The sequence below is a fragment of the Lycorma delicatula genome, chromosome 1 (genome assembly GCF_047948215.1).
Source record: "Lycorma delicatula isolate Av1 chromosome 1, ASM4794821v1, whole genome shotgun sequence".
NCBI lineage: Eukaryota > Metazoa > Arthropoda > Insecta > Hemiptera > Fulgoridae > Lycorma > Lycorma delicatula.
This window is the reverse complement of record NC_134455.1, coordinates 206,831,631-206,844,159: the sequence shown is the minus strand read 5'-3', so window position 1 is coordinate 206,844,159 and position 12,529 is coordinate 206,831,631. Positions and strand designations below refer to the sequence as shown.

The 12,529-nt window shown below is 31.5% G+C and overlaps 1 protein-coding gene across 5 annotated transcripts in view; it reads right to left on the bottom strand.

Annotated features, from left to right (window-relative positions):
* Positions 1 to 12,529, bottom strand: part of Rbcn-3A (rabconnectin-3 alpha) — a 518,724-nt gene that overhangs the window by 331,762 nt on the left and 174,433 nt on the right. For all 5 annotated transcript variants that reach the window (XM_075371055.1, XM_075371080.1, XM_075371085.1 and 2 more), the window contains one exon: positions 5,219 to 5,364. In XM_075371055.1, coding sequence (XP_075227170.1) covers positions 5,219 to 5,364 — 146 coding nt within the window. The remainder of the gene's footprint in view (positions 1 to 5,218; positions 5,365 to 12,529) is intronic.

Below are 12,529 nucleotides of genomic sequence, written 5' to 3'. Positions count from 1 at the left end.
TGTGATATTTCAGTAATCAATAACATTAATAGTGCAAAATAATTCAAAAATGCTAGAAATTTAACATTAAAATTTAGGGATTAAACTGGAAAAAAGTAAATTACTTTGTATTCATAAAAGAAGGAATTTTAACATCTAATTTATTCAAGATGCAATATTTTTATATAAATCTGAATTATTTGTTATAACTACTGATTAACTGAATGAAGTATTTACTTATTTTGGGATTTTTACTCAATGCAAACAGTACTGAGCATTCTGTGAGTTTTTTTACATAAATATTATCTTCAGATAGCTAATTAACAATACGTAGATAACATCTATGATAACAATCAATTTATCTTTTAATATCCAGAAAATCAGTTTGAATTTCACGCATTACTTCTTTATACACATTCAATATTACCCCTGGAAGCAGCACTAAAATTCCAGTATTCTATAAAATAAAAGGTGAAGTCTGCCTCTAAAATCACAAATAATTATCTTATGATGTAAATACATAATAAATTAAAAACCAAGATTGATGTGTTCATTGACCACCAAATAAATAAATATACTAAGAAATCTTTCTATTATGTTCAAAAACTAAATATAACAATGTTATCTAATACTTTACTACAGCAACAGATGAAAAAAAATAACTAAAATATTTTTATTTCAGCTATGAAGCAAATAAGAAACCTAAAAATTAACAACAGATAAATAAAAAAATAAATGTTAATATTTTCATCAATTAAAACCAACACAATATTAAGAATGCCAAAAAATATTATTTTAACTTATAATATTTATGAGATTTTATACAATAGTCTGTGACAGAGAAATAAAAATACAGGAAAATGAAACTAATCCAATAAAATAATTTACTATAATTCAGTATTAAATTTAATAATGTGTATTTCAAAATGAATGTTGAAGTTTTAAAGCTATGTAATATTTCTCAAGTTTCACACATATTGATTAATTTCACATGAAATTAAAGAGTTAACTTGAACAGTTTTAGCTGTGCACAAGCTCATAGGCTGTTTCCTGTACCTTCCGCTTGAAAGTGCTAGTAGCAAAGATGGTGATCTCCTATCAAAAAGTGTTCTGTGTTTACAGTCTGCAAAGTGTGAATCTGTAATTACCATTCAATGTGTATTCTTTCTGAAGTTCTGTTGATTCCCAGAGCGACAATAACATTTGTAGATGGTATAAACAATTTGAAACCACTGGCTGTATTTGAAAAAGGAAGAGTACAGTACAACCGAGTGTGTCCGAAGACAATATTAAACGTGTAAGAGAGTTTTTTGCGTGTAGTCCTAGGAAATCCATTAGGAAGGCTAGCTGCAAATTAAAAATTCCAATCTGTGCGGAGGGTTTTAAGGAAACGCTTACAAGTACTTCCATATCATTTACAGCTGTTACTAGATTGTGGATACTGATGTTCTTTGGTGGTTGGGTTTCAATTAACCACATATCTCAGGAACATTCGACCTGAGATTGTACAAGACTACACTTCATCTATATTTATACATATCATTCTCATTCATCCTCTGAATACCTTATGGTGGTTCTGGAGACTAAACACAAAAAGAAAGAAAGAGCTGTTACAAGCACTAAAGCCTACATATTATGATTTACATCCTAGCTTCAAAATGAAATGATGCACTATGATGAAGAATTTCTCAATCGTGTCGTATTCAGCGACAAATCAACATTTCATGTTAATGGAACAGTAAACACTCATAATGTACATATCTGGGAATCAGAAAATCTTAACGAAATAGCAGTGTGAACGAGATTCCCCAAAAATGAATTTTTTTGTGCCATATCCTAATGGATTTTCCGAGCCTTTTTTTTCACAGAAGCAAGTGTGTCTGGAATGAACTATCTCAATATGCTACAACTATGGCTCTTTCAAACATATTAATTTCAAGATCTATTTTTGTGGGATTCCACATCTTCAGCTGGTATTTAATTCTTTAATTACATTAAAATACATTTTTTTTTATAATTTGTGAATTTTGAATTGTAAAAATTGTTAGTTTTATAAATTTTGAGATTTATTATGCACAAATACACAAATTTTGCTGTCCACTAATTCAACAGCAGTATTTGTGAATTCAACTGAAGATGCAGAATCCTGTGAAAATCGATTCTTGGAATTAATATGGTAAGTTTAACTATTAATATGGTAGTTTAACTATTCACTCTTGGTGGATTAAATTTCATTAAATATTAAATTCTGTTAGCACAGTGATCAGTATGGTAATAAATTATTTTAATTAAAAAAAAATGTATATGAAATTTATATATATATATTTCTTTTTTTGACCATTCAAATTAATGTACTGACCACTTGGTTAATAAAATTTAATATTTATTACATGAAACATAAACCACAGAAAACATAATCATTAAATAAATTAAACTTACCTTATTAATTTCCAATAACAGGATTTGACAGAATCCGCACCTTCAGTTTGTATTAGTTATATATTTTTTTACATTAAAAGTTTTTCTATTTTATGATTTGTAATTATTTTTCTGAAATTATCTTCTATTGTCAAATCTTATGTGATATAAACACATAAGTGACACACAAGTACATGTACTTGTGCTGTCCAGTACTGGAATAATTTTATCTTTAAAATATAGTATTTTTCTTTGTCGTTGTTGTCAACTGGTAGATTGCATTTTTATTATGTTGTTAATTAAGTCTTCATCCTCAAATTTGATCTGATTGTTCATCATTTTATATTTTTGTTTGTATTTATGAATATAATATTTTCCAAGATGTTTTTTTACATTATTAAAAATCTCCAAAGTCTCTGTTTAAACATTTGGCAGTTGCACAATCCCAAATTAGTATAAGAAAATATTATATCTTAAAATGCAAATTCTGTTGAAACAGTACCTGGTCTTACAAGAAAATATTTTGACTTCAGTAGTAAAACACTACGGCATGACCCAGATACAGATCCTAAGCCCTGGAGTATACATGGTTTTTCATACTCATGCAGCAAGTCAATTGTTGCCAGATAGTAAGTGTGTGTATATATGAGTGTAGGTGCTTGTGGTATTTCACTTTGTATGTAATGGTAGAACTGTTGGAAAATTGTAATCCTTTAAGTTTTGCCAAAAGCATAGACTTAACCACTTTTTATTCTGCCAAAAGCCCAAGCAATAACAGAACGATATTCTCAAACAAGAGTTACTTGTTTCAACAGTAGAGAGTCAATTCTCTTTCACTCATCAAATTACTATACAGATAAAATGTATATACTAAAATTACTGAACTATTGCTATGTAAAAAAAATACCATCTGCTGCCATATGCCAAATGATATAAAAAAGCTTAAACTTACTATAGTAAAAATCAAATATTTGAATATAAATGGGCAGCCCTAAGAAAATGTACAACATTCGATAACATAGTCTCATTGTTTCCAAACATATTTAACAATGCCACATAACAAGACACAATCCATAAGTACGTGGTGTACCATCAGCTGGAAGTCACAGCAAACACAAACAGGTGCATCAATCTGAATTATCAGATATTCATGATTGAGCCTAGTGTGCCCTATTCGTAAAAGCAAATAATAAATTCCTCATGAGTTATTCCTACATGAAGAGCTCCAATGTGATAAGAGTGTCCTTAACTGGAAAAGGTAAGTACAATGAGAAAAGATATTATATGGACCGCACTCAACCCTTAAACTTCCAAGGCATGATAAAAATTTCATACTTACACTGTATTTGAAGCTAATTTATACTGTACAATGAAACATTAAGGATTCAAATTAATGAAGTTTCCCTCATAACTATTAACGTGATCAATTAATAAGTGTTATACAGTATACGAGGGTGGGGTGAAAAGTTCCAAACCTCACATAGAGATGCCGTTGGTATGTTGTTTCTCAATGACGTCACATGATTCCAGTTTTCATCAGTTTTTATATTAAACTAGTTTCAAGTCGCTGTATCACTGAGTATAGTATTTACAGTCTGTCGAAGTGGAGAATTAGTGTGTTTTTTTGGAAAATGGAAAAACTGAAAATTTGTGCAGTGATTAAATACTTTTTCTAAAAGGTTAAAGTGCAAAGGAAATTAAAGAAAAGCTTGATACGACATTGGGTGACTTTTCTCCATCAAATACAACAGTTCGCTGGGTTGCAGAATTTAAAATGCGTTGAACATGCATTAGCAATGAACTAAACAGTGGATGTCCTTCTCAAGTGACTATGCCAGAAATGTTAGAAAAAGTGCATAAAATCGTTTTGGCAGATCAATGAATGACAATGAACAAGATAGCAGAATCTATAGGCATGTCAACAGGATGTGGTTTTTATTTAATTATAAGAGAGATTTTTGCCTAGAATTATCTCATTAGACTTGCAAGAAAGTATTGATTCCTAAAACTCGGAATGTGTAGTCACACATTCCGAGTATGGACAAGCTGGGGCTTAAATCATGTCCACAGAATGTAAACCACAAAAGGGATAAGGAAAAGCGGTGGATGGTAAGAAAGGATGATATACACTTGGAGAAATGGCTTTTTTCAGATACCCTTACTGCTCACAACCCTTGTAAAACAAGGAATTTTTTACCAAGATGGGGACAACAAAGTGATCAATGATTTTATGTTCACCAACACACACACACACACACACACAAGATGTACAAGACTGCTCTTCTTCTACAGCGGTAATAGAGAAGAGGCTTATGTTTCCGGACATAATACCTTCGTAATTCTTATGCGGTATTAAGTATAAAAGGAAAAAAAATATAAACTGCTTAGCCAGACCCCATCTTAGGAAGTCTTCAGATCAAAAGTCTACTTGCTTCAGTTCCATGAAACCTCCTAGACTTGAACACTACAGGAACCACTCTCTTTCTCAGCTTTTCCAGTATGTTTTGGCCAGAGCTTGCTCTTGAGCTGACTACATAATTTTCAGGTACAACTTATATAGTAAACATCTACAACTAATACAGTCCCAATACCAACAAACAATTCATTTTTAATTATGTCTTACATAAATTCATCAGCCAAAAACAAGACTATTCACAAGTTGAACACTTATTTTATATTCAAAATACTTTTTCTAATGTTCATTTTGTCAAAAGATATTGCGAGATTTTAACAGTCAGAATAAGAGGAGCCATAATAAGAAAGGATTTTTATAAAATTATTAATTATAATGAAGGAAATTAGTAATTCTAAATTTTCTTACTCGAATCTGGTTTCCATTGTGAATAAACATGCATCTCTGAATCCATTCCAACAACAAGTATACCATCTCTCACCCAAGATATCTGCATAGGCAGAGGAGGAAGACCATCAGCTGTGCTAAGATCAATTCTTCTTAACTTCATCCATCTTAAAAAAAAAAAAAAAATTGCAATTACTATATTATATTAGACATTAATATGTAATAATTATAAAAGGACTAAAACTGCATAATTAATTTTTATTCATTAGTACATTATTGTACCAAATGAATATTTTGTTATATAATTCATATTTTTATCATGTGTCAAGGCTAAGTGTAAATAATTTAACAATAAGTCTTCATAACTTTATTCTTAAAATTTAAATATTAAGAATTCTTATTTAAAAATATTAAATTTGATAAATGGATATGATCTAAAAAAAACTTGTGTCAGCAAATCCTTATACAAAAAATAACATTTTTACATTTCATGCACACAATCCGAAAAAGTGAAGTGAAACATCAGCAATATTTACAGTATGGAAATCTGAACAAAGAGGTAATATTAAAATAAAGCTGAAAATGATATGGAACAGCATGATGAGGAAGTAAGATACATACACAATCAAACAAGATCACTATTTTTTTCTTTCAACTTATTTTTTGCCAATTAATTAAATTTTGTAGAATACTTCAAAAACTCCATGCAACTACTTCTGCAGAATCAAAATTATAATGGTAATAACTTGCAAATAAGTTATCTTAAGTGACAATGAATAAATTATAAGTCAGTTAACTCTGTTTATTTTTTAATACAAGGTGTAAACCAGAAAAAAATTATGAATTAACTACCAACCTGAACAAACAAAGCCAAAACTAAAAGAAATAAAAACCTGAATATATAAACACACACAATTAAAAAAAAAATTTACAGTTTTTTACAATTTTACAATTTGTTTTACAATTTTTTAAAAATTAAAAAATTTTTTTTATAATTTTAATACAGGTATATCTATTTATTTTTTGTTAAAGTACAAGGGTTATTTTTTCTCAAGGTCTGATTGGTCGCGAAATAAAAACTTGCGCAAAAATCGGATGAACCTTTGCGCATATGTGTTGCGCAGTGTCTCTAGTATGGTCTTCAATCACGCCGCATCACTTTATTTAGTTCTGAACACGCAGCTAGCACGTAAACATGTCTAAAACAATAGCATCTCCCGCCAAGTGTGAAGTGCGTGCGGTAATTCGATTTCTTCAGGCTGAGTGATGTAATGCAGCTGACATTCATAAATGAATAAGTAATGTGTACAGTGAAACTTCAATGAGTGACAGCAAAGTGCTACAATGGTGCAGGAACTTTAAAGCAGGACGTACAGATGTTCATGATGCAGGCGGTCAGGGAAGGAAGTGAGTGTCAACCGATGATCTCGTTGAGCGAGTGGATGAGGCAATTCGAGAAAATCGTCGGTTCACAATTTCTTTATTGAGTGATTCGTTTCCTGAAATTTCAAGGTCAGCTCTCTACACAATTGTGAGTGAGAGACTTCAGTACCGCAAACTGTGTGCGAGATGGGTTCCCAAGATGCTGTCCGACCATCTCAAAACAATGACAATGGACGCCTCCCTAAAGTTTCTCCAGCGCTATCACAATGAAGGAGAAGATTTTTTGAACAAAATTGTCACAGGGGACGAGACATGGGTCCATTTCGAAACTGAAGAAACAAAAGAACAATCCAAACAGTGGATGCATTCTCATTCTCCCAGTAAACCGAAGAAGTTCAAGCAAACCTTCTCCAACAGAAAGTGTACGGCTACTGTGTTCTGGGACCGGAATGGAGTTCTCTTGGTGGAATTCATGGAACGTGGAATACATTTCAGCCTCATACTGCGTGACTCTTCAACGTCTACGAAGGGCGATTCAGAATAAGTGGAGAGGAATGTTTTCATCAGGCATTGTCTTTCTCCATGAAATGGAGAAAGACAATGCCTGCAATGCTCGGCCACACACTGCAGCTGTAACAAAGAAGATCCTGCAGCATTTTCATTGGGAAGTGTTTGATCACCCACCATACAGCCCGGACTTGGCCATCTGATTTTCACCTCTTTGCTCACATGAAACATTGGCTAGGAGAAAAACATTTTGGCACAGACATCGAGCTGCAGACCAGCGTAGAAACATGTCTGAAAACACAGGTGGCTCCATTCTATGACGAGGGTATTGGAAAATTGGTATCACGCTACGACAAATGTCTAAATCGGAGTGGCGACTATGTAGAGAAATAACGTAACAAATAAAAAATATTTTTATTTTCACTGTGGTTTGAATTTTGTGACCGATTGGACCTTGAAAAAAAAATAACCCTTGTAATATCTCATGACAACTAAAAACAGGGAAGTAGCACTTAAATATCACCATAATCAATTAAAACAAAAATTTATTTGTAGTGAAGTCATTCCATTCCTGACACCAGGTCAGGAATTCTCCCATTCCTACCACACTAGGTAATATAAGGATTGTCACTGAATTCTTTTTAAAACTTCTACAAGTCCAAGCAAATGACACCATGATATTCAATAAGTGTTTCAGCATGCAATATAATACAAGGGTAAAACAGTGCTATAAAAAAACAAATTTTTTTTTTAAATCTAGTGTTGAAACTATTAACTTTTTTTTTTTTTTTAATATAAATCATATGTTATTTTAAAAGAGTTACTTAAAAAAAATTAATTTTTCTTCATGTGAAGAAAAGCCATTTTCTGTCAATTGCCATTGTTATGGAGTGAGTACACATGACATGTCAGTCATGTACATCAAAAACAATGTGCAGTAATTCAATTTTTAACAGCAGACTTTTATCATAAGCTGATAAAATGAATTTTGAGAATGAACCTTACAGTGACCAGTTTTTGTGACTTATGAGCACCGAAATGTGGTGAATGAATTGATTCAAAATGACAATCACATCAATCATCAATTAATCAAACACCAAGATAGGAATATAAAAAAAAAAGACATATTACTACATAACTGGGCTACCATAAAAATCTGTTTGCAGTGGATCCAAATAAATTCACAGAAAAGAACAAATAACAACAAAAGGAATATTGTGAACAGTTTATGAAGTGTTATTGAGTCTAGGGAGATAATATCCTTCCCAATATTGAGACAGAAGACAAAAATTCATCTGGATCATTGATACAAAAGAAAAATGGCAGAGCATTGAATACTGGCAAAATGTGTGTCAATGTATGGCATCAGTATGATCTGCCATAAAAAAAAATTCTCTGCAAAAAGATCTCTTGACAGTGTTCCGGGATTCCAAACATGTGTATCTGACTGGAAGCTGGATTGAATGTAATTCCTGTGGAACACATGAGACATAAAAACATTATAGGAGACGTGTGCTGTGTTTAAAAATCCACAGAATCGATATTTCTGCAACACAATAATTCTCAGCCCCTCCATCACATGCATCTGCAAAGGCTCTTGTGAAGTTCACATTTGAACCTATTCCATACCCTCCATGGTCAACTGATTTGGCATTCTGCAATTTTCATTTCTTTCCACAATTAAACAAAAATATTAAAGGTATTACCTAACGATGATGAATTGAAGGAACTTAGTGAGGAACTGAGGAAATGGATCAAAGTAGGACTGCCAGCATTCTTCACTGACTGAATGAGAAAACTGGTTCCCCATTGGGAGAAATGTGTAGCTGTAAATAGTGACTAAGTAGAAAAATAAATATAAGTTTTTGAAGTAAATAAAATGTATTTTACAATATATGTGTTTCATCTGACTATTCCTTTTTATCTGCAAGCTATGATAAACTGTGCATTACAATTCAGCCACCCCTCATTAAACAGATCGCTGATGTTTTTCAGCACTTAGCAGCAATCACAACTAACATGAAAGTAAGTACTTAAAAAAAAAAAGGAGAGGTTGGTGGAAATAAAATAAAAGCTTAATTATGCAAGAGTAAAACCAGTGTCCTAGCTGGTACGATTACAAGCAATACACATCATACAATTACAGTAAAAATCTGACATCAGTATTCTTAATATTAAAGAATAATTTTTTTTGGCGAAAAAAACATTTTCATCTATTTTTAACAATTATTTTCAGAGAGATCAGGTAACTATCATGCATTTATCAAGGCAACTTCTAGGCTTTGTCAGTTTAAGCTATCAATTATACAAAATAACTCAAAGCGTAAGCATACAGAACTCATGTTTGTTGAAATATTAAATGCAGCATCATTATAAACAGTTGAATCAATGAAAATGATCAGTTAACCTAAATGTTTAGATTAGGTTACATTTAATTTGAAAGTGTTACACCAGCATTTCTCAACCTTTCAGTATTTGTTACCCAATTTTCAATCATAATTTTCATTGCACCCCTCTTCTCGTATAATAAAATGTATATATACAATAATAATATATTTTGAGTATTCTGATGCTAAAGCTACACTATAACCTTAATTACAAACCTTAAAAATGACCAAGAATAAGTAAATTTATTGATATTTGGCAACACTGAACTCCTGCACTGACAAAACTAGAATCGATGCCTCTCTATTGCTCTCTGTCTTATGTCCACCATATAGACATTCTCGCAGTTTTGTTCCGATTTTTCTTGAACATTTTGGAATGTGTATAAAAGTGGCTCACCTCATTCAATTCCAGCCAGCCTCAGTCAAGTGAATCCTTCTATTACTATCGAATCTATAGTGAATGTGTAGATTATAATTGCATGTTAATTGTAATTCATGGTAGTAGATTTATACAGAATCATGGATATATTTTTAAATGAGCATAAGTGAGCGTTAAACAATAGTGAAGCATCAACAAGTGTACTGATGAGCATGGTTCAGAAAATATTCTAAAGCATACCTAAATTTTGGGTTTACCAGTACTGAAGTAAATGTAAAAGAAAGACCCCTGAGTGTTATTTGTTTAAAAATTTTGGCAGCAGACAGCATAAAACCTAATAAACTTAAACAACATTTGAAAATGTTTCATAGTGAATATGTTAACAAACACCAAGAATTCTTTGAGTTAAAATTAAAATCATATAAAAAGCAAACATCATTTTTAAAAAAAAAATTCTGTCTGTGAATAAAAAGCTTTACTTGCCTCTTACAAAGTTTCATATAAAATAGGCAAATGTAAAAGGCCTCACACCATTGGTGAAGAGCTTATTTTGCCAGCTGCAATTGAGATTGTAGAAACTATGTTTGGAGATAATTTTGCCAAACAACTGCACTCCATATCTCTATCAAATGATACTGTTGCCCGTCGAATTGGTGAAATAGCTGAAGATGTACAACATCAGCTTTTCAGGAAGTTGTGTAACAAATTGTTTCCAATTCAGCTTGATGAAGCAACAGATAGCAATAAAGATACTACTTTCATTTGTGAGGTATGTCAGCAGTAAAAGATTACTTTTCTGCAAACCAATGGAACTCAAAGCAACTTAAATGATTTTATAAACGAGGCAAACATAGGGTGGAAAAAATGCGTCGGAATATGCACCAAAGGTGCTTGTTCAATGTCTGGACACATTGCATGATCCATAGAGAAGCTCTGGCTTCTAAAGAAATGAGTCCTGGTCTGGTTGTAACCATAGTAAATTATAGAAAAATGACACTTCTAAAATCAAGAATCTTTTCTACATTTTAAAGATATGGGTGCAGCACATTTGGCGTATTTTAGTGCAAGGCAAGATGGTTATTATGTGGGGAAATTTTTGCAATGTGTTTATGAATTAAGAGATGAAATCGCCATTTTTCTAGAAGAGAAAAACTGGAAACCGAGAAGTTTCGAGATGGTTTATTTGTGACTGAATTGAGCTACTTGGTGTATGATATTCGAGAAATTAAATGCCCTGAGTCCTCAACTTCAAGAAGTAAATAGACATGTGTTGGATACGAGTGATAGAGTTAATGCTTTTTGTAGAAAACTGGAATTATGGAGCAGAAATTTAAAGCAAATAACCTAGAAATGTTTGCAAATGTGGATGAACGTGTTAAAACTTACAAGGATGAAGAACAACATGTGACAGTTGTTTTTGTAACCATTGAAAATCATTTAGCCATGCTGGCAAAGAATTTTAACAAGTATTTTATTGCTGACAACAACTTGGTAGCAAGTTATAAGTGTGTTAGGGATCCATTTCAAAATACTCCCAAAGGGCTCTAAACTGCCGAAGAGGAAATCTTCATAGACTTCACAGCAAATGGCAAAATCAAAAGACAATTTATTAATAAATTATTCTGTGAATTTTGAGCAGAGGTGGATGATGAGTTTTCTGCACTGAAAACAAAAGCATTTTGTATACTACTACCATTTCAACATCCTACCTTTGTGGAACTGGATTTTTTGTGGTGGCTGCTTTAAAGACAAAATATAGATCTCAGCTAAATATTGAAAAAAAATTAAAGTATATATTTTAAGGTTTGTTAAACCTTTTTTTGAAAACTTTTGCTTTGTGAGACAGGCCCATGGGAGTTACTAATATTTATTAAACTTGTTTTTAATTTAGTACTGATATGTTAATAATTAAATAGATTGTGCAGTACTGAACATTCCTATGTATAAGTGTATTATATCATTGTAAATGTATATTTTATTATTTATTATGTTAAAATGTATTTTGTTTTGCTTTCCAGTAAATTAATAAAATATTTAAATAATATTTTCTTTTCGATATGCTTGTGCCCCATTTAGTGTCATCACACCCCTCTAAGGAGTGTGCCCCACAGGTTGAGAAACACTATGTTAAACTAAGGAAATCTTATAAATCATCCTTCGAAATAATTTTTAAGCCCACTTTTCTACTTATCACATCTAAGTAAAATTATCTCATCTGCAACAGTCTAAAAGGATATTCAATATGCTAAATCTGCACCCTCTTCACAAGGGTAAGGATTCCTTGGGTGGCCATGAAAATGATACAATTTAAAATAGAAAAAGTATTTTTAAAAAGTATTTTAAAGAGAATAGTAATTACATCAAGGTAGAAGATAATTATCTATAGCAAAGTAAAAAGTGCTCTTTTAGGTTTCTTCTTATTATAGTAATTTATATATTATATTTAGAATCTTCTGCTGATCAGATAGAAGGAACATTCTATAAAAATAACAGAATTTTATCTATCTCTCTCACTACTAACTTTTTTTTCACTGTACCAAACAAACATTTAGCTATTTTTTTTTTTTAATTATAATAACCGTATAAAAAAAGGAACATAAAATACTACAGTTATATTCTGAGTGAAATGTATTTTTGGTAATTTATAGCTTATGCAGAAAAAATATATTTAAAAAA